At 55.1% G+C, this 20,427-nt stretch overlaps 1 protein-coding gene across 4 annotated transcripts in view; it reads left to right on the forward strand.

Moving 5' to 3' along the window:
* Nucleotides 1-2,680: 2,680 nt before the first annotated feature.
* Nucleotides 2,681-20,427, forward strand: part of VANGL1 (VANGL planar cell polarity protein 1) — a gene marked incomplete at its 5' end in the record, with an annotated part of 33,102 nt that continues 15,355 nt past the window's right edge. For 3 of the 4 annotated variants that reach the window (XM_081112906.1, XM_081112907.1, XM_081112908.1), the window contains 3 exons: nt 2,681-2,751; nt 9,581-9,713; nt 14,155-14,762. In XM_081112906.1, the coding sequence (XP_080969032.1) occupies nt 2,681-2,751; nt 9,581-9,713; nt 14,155-14,762 (812 nt within the window). The remainder of the gene's footprint in view (nt 2,752-9,580; nt 9,714-14,154; nt 14,763-20,427) is intronic. The other variant, XM_081112909.1, reaches the window with a different exon arrangement.

Raw genomic sequence — 20,427 nt, forward strand, 5'->3', positions numbered from 1 at the left:
GGCAGAGGGGGAAGAGGAATGACACGTGCGTTACCAGGTGCCAGAGGCGTCACGTGGGGAGTCTCCGTGGATGCTCACAACCGCCCGCCCGAGGAGGTGATCGAATGAAATGGCCTCGTGTTACAGGGGGAGAAACAAGCCCGGCCAGGTGAGCGCGTGCCCCTGGAGTCATGGCCAGGAAGCCTGGACGGGGCCAGCCAGGTCTGCGGGGCCTGGGCCGCCTGCCCCTGAGACCCCCCTGGCAGCAGGTGTTAGCTAGAAGTTGGGCTGGAAAGGGCCATCAGGAATTCCGGTTTGGAAGGCAGAGAAAGGGCAGGCGTTGTGGGTGTGAATTCTGGACGGAGAAGCGGCAGTCAGGTTCTGGGCGAAGCGCCGCTGGTGGAGCCCGCGGGTCAGCGGAGAGCAGGGCGAAGGGCCTTCGGGGAAGGAGGCTGGTTCAGGGCAGGCCTGGCAGCTTGGCCCACCTCCCGATGCCGGTGGCTGCCAGGTAACACGCAGCAGAGCCCCGAGCAGAAAGGAGTGAGAATCTGAGGTGCTGAAAGCCCTGGAAATTGCTCGTGAAAATGGTGGGAGGCAGAGGAGGGAGCATAAACACCGGCTGGCAAAGTCGTCTAGGAAAAGTGGGGGTAGGTCCGAGAGCAGAACTAAACTTTTTTCAAAATGCCTACAACATTTGTCATCTGTTTTCACATTCACAGTCATCCTGGAAAGTAGGCTGCTGGTTTCTCCGTAAGGGACGAGGAGGCCCGAGGCTCCCCAGGGAGCCTGCCCTGCTCAGGTGACAGCTCCTTAGCTACCGGTGGGCTGAGATGCCAGCCCAGGGCCACCTGCCTGCAGGCCAGCCTCCAGGTGGGAAGACCGCCTGGGCACTGCTCTGTCTGCTCCCTGCCCACAGCTTTCCTTCTCCTGAGAAAGACAGGAGGGCGTCAGGTTTTGGACCTGGGACGGGCATCCTGGGAGTCACGACTTTCATTTGTCCAGTATTTGGAGCCACGGCTGGGAGCGTTCACACGTGTAGCTCTTCCCTCCTCCCAGCAGCCCTGTTACATACCGTTTACGGATGCAGCTTCAGAGAGGGTTAGTACGACGATTGAGGTCACACAGCTAAGAAGCCAGTGAGACCTGGATTGGCACCCAATCCAGGATACTGCATCTGCTTAGGTCTTCAGATCAACCCTGGGAAGATGGTGGCTGGTTGGTTGGACAGCCGAGGAAACACGCTCGAGGCCAGTGGCCAGTCCCAGGCTGTACTAGGCAGGGGAGAGCTCTGCTAGACCAGGGCTCCCTCTTCTCACCTGGCCCCTTGAGGCGGAGGAGGATGGAAATGACCAGTCACGGCCCCTAGGGCCCGGGAGGCGAGGTTTGGGTCACAGACCGTGGAGGGAAGCGCGCCCTTTGGGGTGGTGGCAGGGGTGGTTGCTGGGGCCAGGAGCCTGGCCTGCCTCCCCCCCACACCCCCCCCCCGCCCCCAGGACAGGGGCATGGCATTTGCAGGTCCTTTGTGTTTCCTGGCACTTCTCTCACTGGCTGTTTGCAGTGTGAGCTTCCAGGGCCCTGGAAGGAGGAGCCTGTGGGGCGGAGCCCAGCTCTGGGCTGATGGGTGCAAGGGAGAGGCGCCACTCTCAGATCCCGGGTGTTCTAGAAGTTGGCGTGTGGGACTCAGGAATTTACTTGGAAATGTTTCTCATTTATTTTTATTGCCAAGCAGCATCTACTGCAAATGTGGGGAAAGAGCGAGGAGCCTGCAACTCATCAATCGCCTGCTCCCTTCCTCTGATGTCCCTCCTCATCCCCGTGTCTACCCGCCTGGTTTTATAGGGTTGTAACTGCTGTGTGGATTCGGTGGTCGCCACAACCCGGTAGCCTGCTTTTACAGTAGCCACACCATCATAAACATCTCCATTCTTCATCATCATCATGGTAGCCGGCTGCATGGCATTTCTTTGGGTGGATAAACCTATTCCTCGGTGTTGGGGCACTTAGACGGTTTCTAGCTTTTTACTACTACAGAGAATGCAGTAATTATAACTTTCCTTTAAAAAAGAAATTAGTCCCCTAAGATAAATTCTCAGGAATTCGGGTTCCTGGGTTAAAGAGACTGAGAACTTTTTTCCCCTTTTAGATTGGCCTTTGGAAACTATGAGCAAATCCCTTTAAAGTGACTTTCCTGGGTATTGTTTCTGTAACCAGCAAACTGGCAGTGGGGGCCGGGTATCGTGTCAGGGCTGTGGGAAGCCTCTACCCCCAGCCTGAACCTGTGGGGGCCGGGCTGTATCCGGGAAATGGCCGAGGGCCAGGTCTCACCTGCCTCTGGTTTTCCTGCTGCTGGGGGGTGGGGGTGGGGTGGGGTGGGGCGTGGCTTGACTGTCACCTACCTGTCTCCCTCCCAGATGCCCGGGAAGCTTGTTGCTGCCTGAGCATGGAGACCCCCGAGGAGGAGGAGGAGGAGGAGGAGGAGGAGGAGGAGGAGGAGGAGCTGCTCTCATTACCCTCCGGCCCTGCAGGTTGGCTTTGAAGGCTGATAGCTGTTTCTCCCCTTTTTCCCAGAATTTGTTCCTGTGGACGAGTGGCTCCTTGACTCCCAGGCCCTTTGAGGTGTCAGGAACCCCGCTGGTGAAACTCTCTACCTCGCCGGAGAAACAACACCTGCCCCTTCATCCAGAGCGAGCTGGCCATTGCTATGGATACCGAGTCCACGTATTCTGGATATTCTTACTATTCCGGTCATTCGAAGAAATCCCACAGGCAGGGGTACGTAAGCGGTGGACGGCTCCACTTTTCCTTGGTGGGGAGACTGGCAGGGTGCAGGGCTGCGGGTGCCCGTGGCTCAGTCCCTGGTGCGTGAGAAGCCGAGCTTACGGAGCATTTAACTGGTGTGGGGGAGCATTTAACTGGTGTGGGGGAGCATTTAACTGGTGTGGGGGAGCATTTAACTGGTGTGGGGCGTAGCCACGCCACCAAGTTGCATTTTATTGCTTCCATTACCGCTGATGACCTTAATTTCTCACAATTGATTTTAAACGAGAGCTTCTCTCTGCAGTGGAAATGTTTTCCCATTTCCAAGTCCTTCTCATAGACGACAGTTCTCCACAGCTTTGCCAAGAATGGAAATGAAAATTTGAAAAAAAACATGTTAATTTGTTGCTTTGCAGCCAGAGCTGCTGACTCAGGGTCCATTTTGCATTTGACACGAGGCTTGTGCAATGAAGTGGGATTGGCCGGTGTCCGTTTGGCTTTTGAAATCGCTGTCCTAGGTACTGGGGGCTAACCCCCACTCTGAGCAGATGCGCAGGCGTGCACGGGTGTTCACCGAGCCTGCTGTACTGCAGACCTACTGAGTGTTTGGCATGTCAGGAACGAGGGGATGAAGTTGGCAAAATTACAGTGCTGCCACTTCCTCAGGCTCACCTGTGAAATGGGCATCTCAGGACCCTCCTCACAGCGCTGTGGAGAGGGTTCCATGAGGCTAAGCATTGAACACAGCACACAGTAGGAGGTCGCTGACCAGTGGCTGCATTAATGTGATGAATGGCCTTGGCATTTAAGCCCCAGTCAAAGGCCACAACTGGCCAACCCCCAAAGGCCCCCCCTGTGGTCCAGCCCTGCGTCGCCTGGGAAGGTGACTGCAGCGGTGCCTCCCTGACTGAGCAGGTCCTCCTACAAGCAGCCAGATGTAGATACACCCGCAGAAAGGTCCGGAAGGACACTCTTCCGGCCGCCAGGAGTGTCCGCCACCGGGAAGAAGGGGCGGGACACAGACAGTGACTGACAGAAGACTCATGTCTCCGTTATCTTTCTGTATTCATTCGGTCTTTGCCCAGTGTGTCTTTTGCCATTAAAAATATGAATGGAACAAAAGAGTAAAAGGACGGTTAGCAAAGATTGTTTAACGACATGAAACATATTCGTGAGGCCATGTTGGAAAAAACAAGATTCACAACATTGTGTGTTTTCATAGCTCTATGTTCTTGTGATAAGATGAATGTTAACGTACTGACCGTGTCCATCTGTGGGGTTATTAGGGATCTGAATCCGTCTCTGGGATTCTTAGGATCGTGGGGATATTTTTTCTTAAACTTTCACAATTTTCTGAGTTTTCATGTATGGCTGTTATAAACCTAAACATTTGGGGGGAAAGTTGCATTGAAGTCCAGGTAAGGCTCCCCTGATAACAGTGTCATCACAGACTTCACCCGGTGGGTAAACATATCAAATTAGTTAAAAATATATACTAGAAACAGCTCTTTCAAAATAGTGCATCTTTGGACCTGTCTGGAAAAAGCAATTCCTCATCCGTGGGCCAAGCTTCCCTTCCCCACACCACAGTGATGGAGCTGGAACTTGGGGTCCCCGTGGTGTTCAGAACTGAATAAGGGGGACACCTTGTAGCCTTCTGAGGAGGGACCGTCCAGTGTCCTTTATCTACACGCGTGTCCTGACTGTCGTGCGTCAGGGCCCCTGCTCTGCTGTGTCCTCAGGCCTCTTGGGGCCCCAGAAATTGATCCAGGACTGCCGTGCCCGCGCGAAAAGTTAAAAGACCGTAACTTCGCATGGAAAGAGCACGTAGGACCCTCAGTACCTCCAGGACTCACGTGGAAAGTACTTCGCAAACTAAGATACAAGCTGACGCGTTTAATGAATTAATCAGGGGATGTTACCGAGCGCCTGCTCAGGGAAAGCTGCGGGGGAAGGGTTGGCCATTAAAGATTTATGGGTCACTCTGGCTCTTTATTTAGAAGGAGCATCGCCCACCTGTGGTGACTCTTTGCCTGAGGGCCCGTGGGGCGCGTCACGGTGGAGCAGGCGACAGCCGTAACAGCACCCTCCACGGCCGTGCCAGCCGGCCCCGGGGCCTCCCGAGAGACCGCCACCCAGCAGTGTCCCTGCGCAGGCCGCCCCGCTCAGGACTCCAGGGGAATGGGATGGAAGCGGAGGAGAGGGGCGGGCCTTGCTCTCGGGGTAATTTCACTAGACCTTCCACCGAAGAGGAATAGTCAGTGTGCCAAACTTGGGGTGCATGGGGACACCATGGTCATCTGGGGAGGGTTCCAAGCAGACGACAGGTGATTCTTTTCTAGCAAAGAGGTCAGTGCGCTGGTTTTGCGATGTCTGCCCTCTCCAGAGGGTGTCAGTTAACTTGCTGGGAAAATGGGGTGGGCCGACCTCGCCAAACCTTTGGGTTCGGAGCCCCAGTTCCCCAAGTTCAATACAGCAGCGGCCGGCCTTGTTCAGGACCACTTGCAGAGTGCCCGCCAGGACATCGGTCCTCACCCCGCATCCTCCCAGCCCTCCCAGCCCTCCCAGCCCTCCCAGCACCGTGGGCAGTGGCACCCCCATTCCCCAGGTGGTAAGGCTGAGGCCCAGAGGCACCACGATTTGCCTGAGGTTACAAGGCTAGTGGGTGCTGTAGGCAGGCTCAGGCCCCCTGGCTGGCCCTTTGGAAGCCCATGCTCGTCCCCGGGCTGTGCAGGAGTAACTGGCAGGGAAAAAAAGAAAAGGAAATGAAGGGTAACTCATGGGACTGATACGCTAAAACGCATTGTCCAGAGGAGGGCTGTGGAGGGTGGGGGACGGGTGGCTTTGTTCCCAGGCCGCAGAGTCAGTGGGAGAGGAAGCAGCCGGGCCCCAGCCGGCAGCAGACAGAAAGGGCAGCTAGTGGGTGGTGGTGGACAAGGAAAGGGAGGAGTACCCGGTGGGGCCGGCTTTCCCCAAATAGAAAGACAAACAGCAGACACCGCGCCAAATCATCTTCCCAGGAAATGCCGACTGAGTGGGACCCGGGGGGGACTCGCCAGGGATTCCGGCTGGGGGGCCAGGGGTTTGCAGCGGCCGCCAAGGGCTCAGCTCCAGGAGCGCCTCAGTAGGTGCGTTTACACACGCGCAGGCACAGGCACATGTCAGGCCGCTGCGTGCCCTTGCCTGCTCTGCCCGCCCCTCGCGCGCACACGTGCACAGATGCGCTTATCTTGACTCACACAGGCAGCTGTCGCATGGAAACAGACTTGGCGATAAAGACACCAGATTCCTGTGTGACACCCCTGCTCGGCAAAGGCAGGCACACAGGTGACCCGGCCCGCTCTGGCGGAGCTGCCAACACCCCAGGGGGCACGCGTTTCTCTCAGGGGTTTGGTTGCCTTACTCCCCGTCTCCTGTTTGCATCCCCTGATGGTCCTCACTGGGAGCCCTGCCCAGGGGGCACTGGGCACTTTCCTGGAGTTGGGGCATTGGGCGCTGTTGGGACGGGCGTCCGGGGCCTGGGCGTTGAGGCACCGGCACTGTGGCTTGCGGCTCTGTAAGGGAAGCGCTAGCTGGTGTTGGACTTTGCTCTTTAGCACCGGCTCAGAGACCCTCCCGGAGCAGGCTTTCAGGACCCTGCTTTCCCTAAAAGCCGTAGGGCAGTTCTTGCTCCCTTAATACAAGGACGGCACAACTCGGCCCGTGCTGAGCTGCTAGGACAATCTTCACACTCACTTGACTGTGCAGAGGAAGCTCTCGCCCTGTGTCCCTCTGCCCCATGCCCGCTATCCTGTGTCCCTCTGTCCCATGCCCGCTGCCCTGGGTCCCTCTGCCCCATGCCCACTGTCCTGGGTCCCTCTGCCCCATGCCCGCTGCCCTGTGTCTCTCTGTCCCATGCCCGCTGCCCTGGGTCCCTCTGCCCCATGCCCGCTGCCCTGGGTCCCTCTGTCCCATGCCCGCTGCCCTGTGTCCCTCTGTCCCATGCCCGCTGTCCTGTGTCCCTCTGTCCCATGCGCGCTGCCCTGCGTCCCTCTGTCCCACACATGCTGCCCTGAGCCCTCCTCCCAGCCGCCTCCACCCAGTGCTGGTTTAATAAAGCAGCCGCTGGACATTGGGACGTCGGACAGCTGAGTGTCACACCCATGAGTGAGCCCCTGCTGTATACAGGACACTTCCCGGACAGGCCGACTTCCAAGCAGCTAGTCCAACAGCCCCTTCCCCAGGGGCAGGTGGTGGGAGAGCCTTGGGGACCGGTTCCTGGGTCACCTGGGGCGCTGGTGGAAAATGCAGTTCCTGTTGCCTCCCTTCCAGAGGAATCCTCTGAGGGTGGCGCCAGCGAGTCTGCACCCACACCCGCACCCCACGGCTTCTCTGCACTGAGTTCTGAGAAGCGCTGGTCTGGGGTTTCTGCTCTGAGGATGAGAAACCCTCCTGGGTGATCAGATGGCTCTTCTCTGGCTTCCCCCGATGGGACCAGAGGAGCTGAGGCCGCTGCGTCTCTCTGGGTGCTGTCGGGCCTTCACAAGTCAGGCTGGGTGGGTGCGGTTGGAGTGATGGTGGGCCCCTGGGAGGCTGTTGCCAGCCTGCTGGTTCCCCACCTGCTGTCTGCCTAGGGCAGCCGCACTCGGTGGAAGAATGTTGCTTCCGCTGGAATCTGTGCTGTCGCAGGATTTGACCCATGGGACCGGCGACGAGGTGGATGGGTGAGGCCGGCATGTGACGTGGCTGATGGCAGAGAGAGCGACAGAGATGAGAGCGGGTGGGGAAAGGGAACAAGAGGGAAATCGGACAGGAGGCTCCTGGTCTGGCCTGGAGGCGGGGGACCCTGGGAGCAGTGGTTCTAGACTTCGCTCGAGCAGTTAACTCTGGCAGGTGGGGATCCCCCCGGTTGTTTGTGGGTCTCACAGTGAGTCCTTTGCAAGTGATTGTTTTGGGCAGAGTGTTGGCCACCCACTCCGCGTTGTGCTGTCCTAGGCCACAGCCCAGTCGTGACTCCCAGCAGTAGCTTCAGAGGCATATTCACAGCTGTGCTAGTTCCTCGGGGATAGGGTGAGGGGATGGGCAGTAGGTATGTTCATGCTGCAAAATCTCCTAAAGGCTTCTCAGATCGGTGCAGCACAGTGGGTATCAGTGGAGGCAGGGAGCAGGCCTGGGTTCCGATCCCCCTCTGCCACGGACTGTGACTTGGGGAAGTCACTTCAACTCTTTGAGCCTCAGTTTCCTCGTCTGTAAAATGGGGATAGTAATACTGGCCTCAAGGTTATTGTTGGGGTAGAATGACATTAATACCATCGCACACTCAGTAAAGTGCTCTAAGAAGTGGGGTGGGCGTGGATCGGAGTGACTGGCAGTGACTCTCCGATCTCTGGGCTGTTTTCCTGGTTGCCTGGCTGACGTGAGCCGAGTTGACCAGACACATCTATTGCTGGACTCTGATTTACAATAGATTTAAGTTACTTAGAGATTAAAGTTGCTATCACGAAAGAGTCAGAAGCCTCCCAGCTCTTTGAAGGGCAGCCTTAGCCCATGCTGATCCTCGGGCCGTCCTGGTACGGTAGGAGTTTGAACAGGGCGCCTGCATGTGGTGTTGTTAGCTAAGTAGTAGGTTAATGGAAGGTGTACTGGGAGGGTGGGGGGGAGGGGGGCGGGAAGGGGTGTGAGGGTGTGTTGATGGCTCATGTACATCTCTTTCTGCCAAGGTACACACTTTGCCCTCGGCTAAGAGTACTAGCCATAATGATAGTAGCTACACCTACACCACACCCCTGTCCTCAGCTCTGCCTGCACGACCTCTGTGGTGGGGTCATTATCCCCATCTCACAGAGGAGATTGAATAACTTGTGCAAGACCCCACCTATAGTAGGGGCTGCACCGAAGGGTCCCCAGGGTCAGCGGTGCCCTGCTTCTGTCCCGCCTGGAGACTTGGGAGTGAGGACAGTGGTTGGAGGGAGGAGGGCTGATGTCACAGCAGCCTGTGGACAGGAGGTTGAGGGAACTCACTCTTGGCTCCTTGGGTTGCGTTGACTGTTCCCAGTCGGGGTGGTTGATGTCCAGGCTGTGACCTCTGAGGTTTGCACAGTGATTGATTCTTTTTGCAGTTTCAAGGCTGACCCACAGCAGGTGCTCACAGTCACCCGGGGAGACCACCCAGGATGAATATCACCCAGCAGCCTGTTGTCCTTTGGACACCTGAACACACACACACACACACACACACACACATGCGCACGCACACCTTGGCATCATTTGTCCCAGCTTTTGTTTGTTCCAGTGGCTGTCTTTCAGTTCAGTTGGACCCTGTGGGAATGACTTTTAGTTTGAAGTCGTAGGAATGAGGAGTAAATGATTCTCTGTGCTGGTTTAGAATTTCCTTTCTTCTTGTCCAAAAGGTGTAGGGTGACAGTGTGTCCCAGATTTTTTTGGACAGACCAAAGCTTGACGATTTTGCAGTGTTGTCCCAATCAAAATCAAAATCAGGGCAGAGGCGGGGCCTAGAAAACAAGTTCAGTCAAATTGTAACCAAAGCCAGGCCGTCATTTTACCATAACAATGTGCCTTAGCTCCACAGATTCTGAAATTCACAGTTAGGCTTTGAAAAAATATGATCACTGTTGATGGAGGTGTAACAGTCTTTGGGGTCCTGGAATAGCAGGAAGAAAATGCTAAAATCAACCTACCCCTTGTGGGGGAGGAGGAGTGGCGGTAGGTGGGTATTGCCAGTGTGTGTGTGTGTAATTTTCCTAAATTCAAAGTGAAATTTACAATATATTTGGAAGAGATGAGAGTTAATTAACATGGGATAAATGTGCTAGCTGATGATGTTCTTTTTTTTTTTTTTTTTCAGGGAGCGAAATAGAGAGAGGCACAAATCACCCCGGAGCAAAGATGGCAGAGGATCCGAAAAGGCTGTCACCATCCAGGCGCCCCCCGGGGAGCCCCTGCTGGGGAACGACTCCACGCGGACGGAGGAAGCTCAGGTGAGGGTCCAGGGTGGTCTGTAAGCACACGGCCCCTCCATCAAGGCTCTTTCCGGCAAATGTTTTCCTAAGTCTTGTAGCGGTAGGTTCTCTTGGGTTTTTGCCTTTATTTTTCTAGCACGTTAACTAGTTTATCTGTGTCCTGTGGTTTCTTGTTGGTCTTACGGGCAGCCTGTGCTGCCATTGGCCAGCTTGCGGGTACTTCTGAAGTGTGGCCGGTGGGCCTGCTATGAGTTGTGTTGGAAAGAAGCCAGCTCGGCTGACACCAGGCAGAGGAGGGAGAAGTGTGGGCTCAGTGTCCGGAGACTCACTGCAAGTGGAACAGGATACAAGAAGAAAGGACCCTCCTTCCAGAAACCCCGAGTCATGTGGGAAGAAGAGCGGGCGGTTAGGGCAGCCCTGAGTGAGCATCACTCCTGGACATGAAATCGATCGGGGGCCGCGTGCTTAGATGCGGGAAAGCACAGGTGGACGAAACCGGCCCTGGGACACACAAAAGGCCAAAGTGTGTCAGGCAGGTTGGGGATGGGCAGCAGTCTGTGGCTCGGGAGCGCCAGGGCCGTGCAGCGGGGAGGGGTCTGGGACGCACGAGGATGCATTTGCTCCGTCGGGAGCAGCAGCTCCTATACCCAGACGCTTCTCACGGCTCAGGAGCGTAGGGGTTCTGCCTGTGGGCCTGGGTCCTGCCATATTTAGGAAAGGCTGGAGATCAGGATTTTATGTGAACTCACTCAGTGTTTTAAGTACAGTGGCTTTTGAACTGTCGCGGGTCCACTTACACGCGGATCTTTTTCATTAAGTCCTGGGAATGTGTTTTCTCATCCTTATGATTTTTTGATTAATATTTTCTCTAATTTCCTTTATTATTAGAAAACAGTATATGATACATATAACATACAAAATGTGTCTTAATTCTTTGGGTTATTGGTAAGGCATCTGGTCAACAGTAGGCATTAGTAGTTTAGTTTGGGGGGAGTCAAAGTTATGTGCAGATTTTGACGGAGCCAGGGGGGGTCACTGTCCCTGACCCCCACATTGTTCAAGGGTCAACTGTTTTGGTAATTTATGAATTTTTATAAAACATTGTGTGGGGTCTTCTCTCTGGGCCTCCACTCTCCGGCAGCCCATCTGACTTAAATAAACATCTGAGCTACACTCAAAAACATGTTTGCATACCCTCCCCAGCTCGGGAAATAGATGCATGTCCAGCCTGGGCCCCAAATAACCTGGTGTGTGCACATACAGCTGTGTGGAGAAGTCTCTGTGTGCACGTGGAGTTACACAGATGTGCATTTCTGAGCAGATACATGGGCTCCTCAGAGCAGACAGGGTGCCCTGGGGACCCAGAGCTGCAGCTGCGGGACGAGGGTGGTGTGTGTCCAGGATGAGTAATGTCTGTAGTCCTCACTCTCTCACTGCCCGCCGTGGCTCTGGGAGGGGCCGGGGGCTGGAGGGTCGGAGGGGTGGTTGGATGGATGGGGCCACTCCTGAGTGGACCCCCCTCGGTGCCACAGGGGGTCCTTTCCCTTCTGGATGTGGATCCAGAGGTGCTGTTGGCCCGTGCGAAGGCACTTCTTCTTTGCAGCTTCTCTGCGCCTGTAGCTCCGTTGGGAAGCTGTTGGTGTTGACACCAGGATGACGCGATGGGAAATGCATTGGGAGGTGGTACTCAGCAGCTGTGTGACCTTGGTAGTCACCTCGGTGGGCCTCAGCTTCTTCACTGAAACTCTAGGAACATGGATTTGAGGGTCTTCGATCCTTTCTGTTCCAAGAACCTCAAGCTTGAACCAGACAGCCCTTTAGCCATCTGCATTTTTTAGACTCAGATGTGCACACATTCTTAACATGGACAGGGATTTAGTTAGCGATGCTTTGGCAGGAAAAAAAAAAGGTGAGCTAAGTCAGAGAGTGTGGTGGCCAACGAAAGGACTGCCAGACGCTGGTCGTGGTTTCAGCATTGAGTGTCAACCGAAGACTAGGCCCCGTACACCGCGTGGAGTGGAGTCCCGCGGCGCCCTCACTAAGAGCATAGCCAGGCCAGTTATTTTAGGGAGCCCGTGAACTCACCCGGTGCGAAAGCAAGGTGCCATCTTTGAATTTTCCCCCCTGCTTGTGATTTTGTTCTTTTTTAAAAACCGAAATGAATTTACACACAGAGACATGAACCGACTAAAGTGTACAGTTTGGTAAACTTTAAGAGCTGAATAAAACCCATATAACCCATACTCCTATCGATAAATATATTTCCATTGCTCTAGAACAGTGATGGCGAACCTTTTGAGCTCGGCGTGTCAGCATTTTGAAAAACCCTAACTTAACTCTGGTGCTGTGTCACATAGAGAAATTTTTTGATATCTGCAACCATAGTAAAACAAAGACTTATATTTTTGATATTTATTTTATATATTTAAATGCCATTTAACAAAGAAAAATCAACCAAAAAAATGCATAGGTTCGCCATCATTGATCTAGAACAGGGGTGGGCAAACTTTTTGACTCGAGAGCCACAATGGGTTCTTAAACTGGACCGGAGGGCGGGAACAAAGGCATGGATGGAGTGTTTGTGTGAACTAATATAAATTCAAAGTAAACATCATTACATAAAAGGGTACGGTCTTTTTTTTTTTTAGTTTTATTCATTTCAAACGGGCCGGATCCGGCCCGCGGGCCGTAGTTTGCCCACGGCTGATCTAGAAAGTTCTCTGATGTTCTTCCCTGTCTCCCCCTCCCCCTTCTCCAAGCCCGGCTTTGATTTCTGTCCCTGTCGATTCGTCTTGCCTGTTTTAGAATTTCATGTAATTGGAATCACATTCTTTTGATTCGGACTTTTTTTCATGCAGCATCATGATTGGAGATTTCTCCACGCTGCGGTGTGTTTCTGCGGTTCCCCCTTCGGGATTTTTGCTGAGTCGTGTCCCAGGGCACAAATGTCCCACAATTTGTTATGCGTTCTCCTGACCGACAGGCATTCGGGTTGCACCCTTTTTGGGCTCCGATGAATAAAACTGTGAAGGACATTCCCGTACAAGTCTTTTGTGGACATATGTTTTCCTTTTTTTTTGATAAAAACCTGGAAGTGGAGCTGCTGGGCCATACAGTGCAGCATATATTTAAATGTATGTGGAAGCGCCAGGCTGGTTTTCAAGAGCGATTGAGCGCCTTATGCTTCCTCCAGCGATGTCTGAGAGTCCTGGGTGCTTCCTCGTCTTAAAAGGTCCCTTCCCTCATGGTGTGGGCTCCAGTCTCTTTCCAAACTGAGGAACTGTCTCTTCACAGGCCGGGCCCTTCGCCCCGACCCCGCTCCTTGCCGTGGCCTGTGCATTTTGTGAATCCAGTTTCTTATCCTTACTAGGTTACAGGTTATTGTTCAGTCCTGAGAGCTCTATCTTGCTGATTCAGCTGTGAAACTAGATTTTTTTTTAAAAGTTGGTGTCTTACACATTAATTTCCCTCCGTCTGACTTTTTCCCCAGTTAAATCCCACACACGAATCCCTGAGGCCCACCCTCTGGACTCCATGTGTCTTTTCATTGCCTCCTCCTCTGTTGTTGCTTTTTGGGGTGGAGTCAGAGTTGCCAGCAAAATAGCAAAATTGTTTAAAATCCTGACAACTGGGTCTTGTTCAATGAAGACTCTTGGCTGTAACTAGAAACCACCTCTGAGTTAAAAAGAGAGAAAGCAAAAGGCAGACACGCCATGAAGATCCTGGTACCCCCGGGCCCTGAGGGTCAGCTTGCCAGGGGAACGTGTGTCATGGGAGGAGATCTAGCTGCCCTGGCCAGAGTCGCTTGGATTTGCTTAGCTTGTTCCTTGAGAAGCGTTGCCAGGGGATGCTCGATGCTGGTATTTATTAAATGGGCCTTGGAAACGTCATGGAGCTCCAAAAACTGTGTGTCCTCGCTGCAGGTAAGCCTTGATCCGAGCAAGGAAAGTTCCCTTCGATGCCTTCTGCTGGGTGAGCTACCGGAGGGCTCTTCCAGAAGGTGGGCTTGTAGCCTTCGTGACCCAGGCATGAAGGGAGGAGAGGAGGAGGGTGTTCTCCTTGTGCCACAGGTGGGCCCGCCTGTGTTAGTCTAACAAGCAACGGGATTGGTCAGTGCAGAACAGGTAGCCCCAGGCCCCCCCAAGCCTCTCAGGGGACTCCACCAGGGAGGGGGTGATAATCATGTCATAATGAGTCACCCCAACAAGCCAACAAAAAGGTCACATTACACTCTCTCTGTTTGTAAATAGATACAGTGCCTTTTGAGAAAGGTCAGTGGTGATTGTTATAGTTTAAAAAGTCCTGTATTGAACGCGTGAAGCTTCAATGTTCTAGGAAGCCCAGGCGGGCGGGTCGGTTCTGCGGGTGGGACCTCCCGCCCACCCACCGTGTCCGCAGGTGGGCTTTGCGAATGACTCGCTGCGAGCGGCTCTGCATCCTGGCTGTTTTCTCCCGTCAGGATGACAACTGGGGGGAGACCACCACGGCCATCACCGGCACCTCGGAGCACAGCATCTCGCAGGAGGACATCGCCAGGATCAGCAAGGACTTGGAGGACAGCGTGGGGCTGGACTGCAAGCGCTACCTGGGCCTCACCGTGGCCGCGGCGCTCGGACTCCTAGTCTTCCTCACCCCCATCGCCTTCATCCTGCTGCCCCCCATCCTGTGGCGGGACCAGCTGGAGCCCTGCGGCACCATCTGCGAGGGACTCTTCATCTCCGTGGCCTTCAAACTCCTCATCCTGCTCATCGGGACCTGGGCCCTCTTCTTCCGCAAGCAGAGAGCCGACCTGCCCCGGGTGTTCGTGTTCCGGGCCCTCCTGTTGGTCCTCATCTTCCTCTTTGTGGTTTCCTATTGGCTCTTCTACGGGGTCCGCATTTTGGACTCCCGGGACCGGAATTACCAGGGCATCGTGCAGTACGCGGTCTCGCTGGTGGATGCGCTGCTCTTCATCCATTACCTGGCCATCGTCCTGCTGGAGCTCAGGCAGCTGCAGCCCGTGTTCTCGCTGCAGGTGGTCCGCTCCACCGACGGCGAGTCCCGCTTCTACAGCGCGGGGCACCTCAGGTAAGGGGGGCGTCCGGGAGTCTTCAGCTACTGAGGGGCGATGACAGGTGCCAGGTGCCAGGGCCCGGGCTGACTCTAACTCAGGTTTTGAGAAGAGCTGTGTGTGTGTGTGTGTGTGTGTGTGCACGTGCGCTTGGTGTTGGTGGACATGGACTGTCCTAATTTAGGGATTTGGGGGTGCAGTTGCTGGCTGTTACCCAGGTCAGAGTTTAGTTGGGCCTGGTCTCGATGTTGGTGGCACCTCCCAAAACTTTTGGCAAAAGGGAAAAAGGATGCCCAGTGAGGGCTGCTGACTTTGCCCCTGAACTTGGTCTGTGCATGATGGACCTTATAAGTGATCAGCAGTTCCATTTGCTCAGAGCGGTACACCTGGTTTACCCTGTCATCCCAGTGGGTTTACCAATCGTTCCTGTTCTGCCCACTCTCAGAGGTGCCCTGGTTTGGGCAATAAATTACAAGGTCACCCCGGCGACCCTCCAGTCACAAATCAGTGCAGCGAAGGGACCTCAGGGTTGGGTGTTTCGAAGGTGCATTCCTGAGAACAAGTTAGAAATACAGGGAGATGTCATGCTCTAAATCTGTGCATTCTACCTAATTATCGTGCGGTTAACGAAAAGAGCAATAACCATCATTCATTTACTTAATTTTATTTTTATTCATCCCAAGGTAAGCGTTTTATGTAAATTGCCCTGGTTAGTCTTCAATTTAAGTATTATTAATCTCTGTTACCGATGAGGAGAGGAGCATTTAGGGAATTTCAGTAATTTGTACAAAATAACATGGCTGTGGTTGTGGATTCGCCCACACGTCCTGACGCAGGGCCCGGTTAATGTCCGCGGGATGGTGTCTCCCGCTCTGTGTTTACTGGACTATTTTCCCGTCTGTTTCCTTCCTCAAACCATGACTCCCCGGGCTGGGGGCCGTGTCTCACTGCATCCTCGGCGCCTGGCCTGGAGCACGGCCCGCTGCTGGCCGTCACATGGTTACACGCTGGAGGAATCCCCCGGGCTGTCTGGCTTTGCCGATGCGTGTAACCTGCTTGGCACCTGGTCGTCACGTTAATTGTAGCCGTCAGTGCTGCGGTGCCGTAGCTGCCAAAAAGCACCTCAGTGGGTGTCAGACCAAGGGGCTTGGCCATGTTTCTGGCCGGGGCCCAAGTACATCACCCTGGAGTCGGGTCACCCTGCCCACCCCCTCAGTGCCGGCACGCACCCGCTCGCACTCCTCGGGCCCAGCCTGCACATCCTGGACCGGGTGGCTTAGGGTTCAAGGTCACGGCCACCCTGACCCGTCGCAGGGAATCAGTTCCCATCCACGTGTCTGTGCAGTAAACCTGCATTTCGAGTCCTCTCGGGTGCCTGGGGGCTCTGAAGGGAAGTAAGACCTGCAGCATGTTCATCGCAGACACCTCACTGTCCCCGTGTTTCCCGTTGGGCGCGAGCAGACTTGTTTACACCCCTGTGCTGGGCAGAGCCCAGGCCTGGGCCCCGAGACCCAGGACGCTGCCCTCAGAGCGCTGTTCTGGAACTGCTGGGCTCCCGTCCCCCTGGAGCGGTGGACAGTTGCTGGCTCAGGCTTGGGCCGGGTGATGGGAGCACAGGGCGGGCGAGGGCATTCCAGGCGGGGGCAGCAGCCAAGCCACAGGGAGCAGTCTGCCTCAGGACGGGACAGGCTTGGAGGCAGCTGAGGGGCGAGAGGGTCCCTGGCTGGTCCCAGTAGAGGTGAGTGATTGGGGATTTTGTAAATACAAGCGGCCGAGACGCTGGTAGGGAGGCCCGCTGGGGTTTTGTGTTTTGGCCCCAGCCCTGCCTCGTTGGTGTGAATCCCACCTGCGGAGGGAGAAAGGGAAGGGAGGCTTCTCACCTTAGGAAGTCGGGTGGTGGGGTACCTCCCCTCGAGGGCTCCCCATCACTCCTCCTAAGGCTGCATGGTGTCAGGGAGGGGACCAGCAGAACAGCCCAGGACAGTGTGCCTGTGAGTGTTCGGAAGTCGGCAGTAGTCCTGGTACCGCGCCCAGAGCCCTGCGGCTGGGGTAGACCTGGGTCGGAGGGGCTGGACTGATTGCGCCGTGGGGCCCGCAGGCTGGCCGCCAACCTCTCCCGGTGTCCTCGCCGTGACCAGCAACCTCCTGTCTGTACTGCCGACCCTGAAGCATTAACCCCAGGCAGACGCGGGAGCTCCGGTTCCCAGCAGCCCCGGGAGGCCAGGGCCAGGTGGTCCCAGGATCTCCTCGCGGCTCCTCCCCAGGGCCCTTCGTTTTCCTCTCCCTCCCGTGGAGACCCTGGTTATGGGGCAGGAAGAAGGCTGGAGGAGGGGAGACCCTTTATCACAAGTAGAGCCCTCTGGCGGAGCCCGCAGCCCTGGGGCCAGTCAGGAGCTGGGGCAGCCTGGCATCTCCCTGCAGGCACTGCATGGGCTCCTTCGCCTGCTGATCCTCAGGCTAAATCTGGCCCAACCCAGCGGTGGCTGGAAGAGTCGCTGTACCAGAAATACAACTTCTAAGCCCTTTGTAAAGCGTAGAAACGGGGGAGGGGGTCAGAACAGACAAGAGGGAGTCCTGGGGTCCCAGCGGCCGGTCCTCCGCCCCCACGGGCATCACGGGCCTGCACACGCCTTTGTGCCCGTCTGTCTTCCACAGCAGCAACCCGTGGGCCGGGGTGCAGGCAGCGGTCGGGTCTTTTTTTGTTTTGTTTCCAAAGAGGATTCTATTGAATGGACTGAGCTATTTTCGAGAGTTGTCTGAGGAGCGCCGATTCTTCAGTTTCTTAGAGAAAATCTGCTTCTTGTTAGCGCTCATGAGAGGTCCTTGCAGGGGCCCTGCTGGCCGGCAGGAACGGAGTCCTGGCTGATTTGAAATGTTCGGAAATGGAAAAGGTCATTGCACAAAGTGAGATACTGTAAGGAGAGAGAGACTTCCTGACCTCTGCCCAGCGCCTTAGGGATGTTCCATCTCATTTACTCCTCCTGCCCCCAGGGGTGGAGCTGGTGGTGGGTGCGGCCAGCCGGGGGTGGGGGTGGGGGGTTGGGGGGGGGGGGCGGGTAATGGGAACCCTGTTCAGGGGAGGGTCCTCAAGCCAAAGGCTAAGGGCCTGGATGACACGCCCTGCCCCTTGCTCTCCTCAGCACCCCGGGGTCTCAGCCTCAGCGTGTTTGCTTTGTAACTGTGCACACACGTCAGTTGTCACTTTTCTTGATTCCCTTCTCACAATGAGTTGCTAACTCTTCTAAGACTTCACCAAAGACTATTGAGTTTGGATCTGACTCTTTTGGGGAGAAATCTAGAAGAAAAGAGAAAAGAGACTAAAAATGGCATTTAATTATCCTGATTGATAATTTCTCCGTTTTGAAATCTTTAAAGGTTAATGCTGTGACCACTGGAGCGTAGAAGCTAAGAGTAACAGACTGAACCCGAGATGTAGGACAACCTAACCTTTACCTAGTCCTTACCACCTGCCGGGCACCTTCTAGCCCAGGGGTGGGCAAACTTTTTGACTCAAGGGCCACAATGGGTTCTTAAACTGGACCGGAGGGCCGGAACAAAAGCATGGATGGAGTGTTTGTGTGAACTAATATAAATTCAAAGTAAACATCATTACATAAAAGGGTACGGTCTTTTTTTCAATAGTTTTATTCATTTCAAATGGGCCGGATCCGGCCTGTGGGCCGTAGTTTGCCCACGGCTGTTCTAGCCTCTTAACGTTAACTCAGTTAATCCTAAGAGCCCACGCTGTTAGCCTCATTCTGAGGCGCTGAAGAGTTGAGTAGGTTGTCGGTGACCATACAATTTGTGGTTGTCGGAGTCAGGATTGGAACCCAGACTGCTTGGTTCCAGAACAATCTTAACTGTTTCACCACAGTGCCCCCGAATGGGTATGTCCGTGCTCCCGTCACTGCTTTAAGAGTGCACGCAGGGCCCTGGCCGGGGAGCTCAGTTGGTTAGTGTCGTCCCGATAGGCCAAGGTTGGGGGTTTGAGCCCGGTCAGGCACATACAAGAGTCAACCAGTGAATGCACCCTAAGTGGAACACCAGATCCATGTTTCTCTCCCCTCTCTCCCCCGCCCCCCTTTTCTCTCTCCCTCTCAAATCAATTTTTAAACCGTGCACGGAGGAACTCATAAGCATTTTTGAGTGGTTCCCAAGCGCCAGGCTGGATGCTACTTTTTACACATTATTCTGCTTCGTTTAACTCGTCGCTTTGGGGCTGGGGCGGAGAGAACGGGATTGCCAGAGACGCGGCCTTACGCTCCGCATCGGTACTAGCCCACTGGTTCTTTTATCCAGTCGGTGCGTGAACAGGCCCAGGCCTGACAACCACGGCAGTAAGGCTGAGCCTTTGTCTGGCCCAAGCTCTTCAGCTTTCTATATGTCCCTTGTCCCAAAGAAGACCTCTTTTTACCTATTGCTGTAGAAAACCACCCAGAACCTAGTTGTGGAGAGCAGCCTTTCATGGTTTTATTATGATTTCTCCCCGTTCCGTGGGCTGGGCTCGGGGCGAGGGCCTTCAGTTGGCCTGGCTGGTGGTCCCTGTGAGCTTGCGGGCCTGGGGCGGCGGCCGGGCTGGGCTTCTCTCCCTTCCCAGAGGCCCCCCCTTTGGGGAGTAGTTCCTGTGAGGGCAGCTGCACTGCTCCGGGCTCCCAAGAGCACAAAGCAGGCGCTCCCGGCCTTTTAGGGCTCAGCCCTGGACCTGGCCCAGCACGACTTGCCCTGAATTCTCTTGTCAAGCAAGTCCGAGCCCCAGCCCAGATGTAAGGAGAGGACTGTGCGAGGTGGGGAGTCCTGGGAGGGCTGGTTCCTTGGGGTCCACAGCCGCCTCGGGCCCTCATTCTCAGAGTTTGTGTGTTTCTTTTTTAAAAATACGTTTTTATTTATTTCAGTGAGAGGAAGGGACAGGGAGAGAGAGATAGAAACATCGTTGATGGGAGAGAATCATTGATCAGCTGCCTCCTGCATGCCCCAAGCTGGGGATCGAGCCTGCAGCCCGGGCATGTGCGCCGACCGAGAATTGAACCGTGACCTCCTGGTTCATGGGTCGGCGCTCAACCTCTGAGCCACACTGGCCGGCGGGTCTGTGTGTTCTCACTCTGCGTGTGGTGCTAACAGATTTACTTACTGACTTCTCTACCTCAAAAAGTCTAGAAGCAGCATCTTTCAAGTGGGAGGAAGGGCTCTGTAAGGAGGTACATGAACGTCATTGAAAAGGCTGACCATCCTCAGCAACGAGAGCCTGAAACCACAGAGCAGGGGGAGCCCTGGTCCCCGCCCTCTGGGCAGCCTGTGCATCCACAGGGACCCGTTCCGTCGGGTATTCACGTCGCTAAAGCTCATGGCGTTGGATGCCTGCCAGCGCGTTTTCACTGGCTTTCTGAGCACGCTCCATTCCTTGAGACAAGAGTGTCTTACAAGTTGGCATTGACCCTGGACCTTTTCCTCAAGGGCCTGGTTACTGATCACAGACCCACCCGCGCTGTAGACGAAGTGATTCTTGGCTTGCTTTTCAAGCCGCAGGCGTTCACGATCGTGCGTGACTGTAGCTCGGCTGTGCTGGAAAGAAACTGGATGGACTGAACGTGTCTCCCCCAGCCCCCCAAAGTCCACAGGTGGAGATCCAGAGGAGGGGGCCGTTACTGGGTCATGAACCGGCCGTCCTTGTGGGGAAGTGGCAGA

Source organism: Myotis nattereri, assembly GCF_964212035.1.
Source record: "Myotis nattereri genome assembly, chromosome: 18".
NCBI lineage: Eukaryota > Metazoa > Chordata > Mammalia > Chiroptera > Vespertilionidae > Myotis > Myotis nattereri.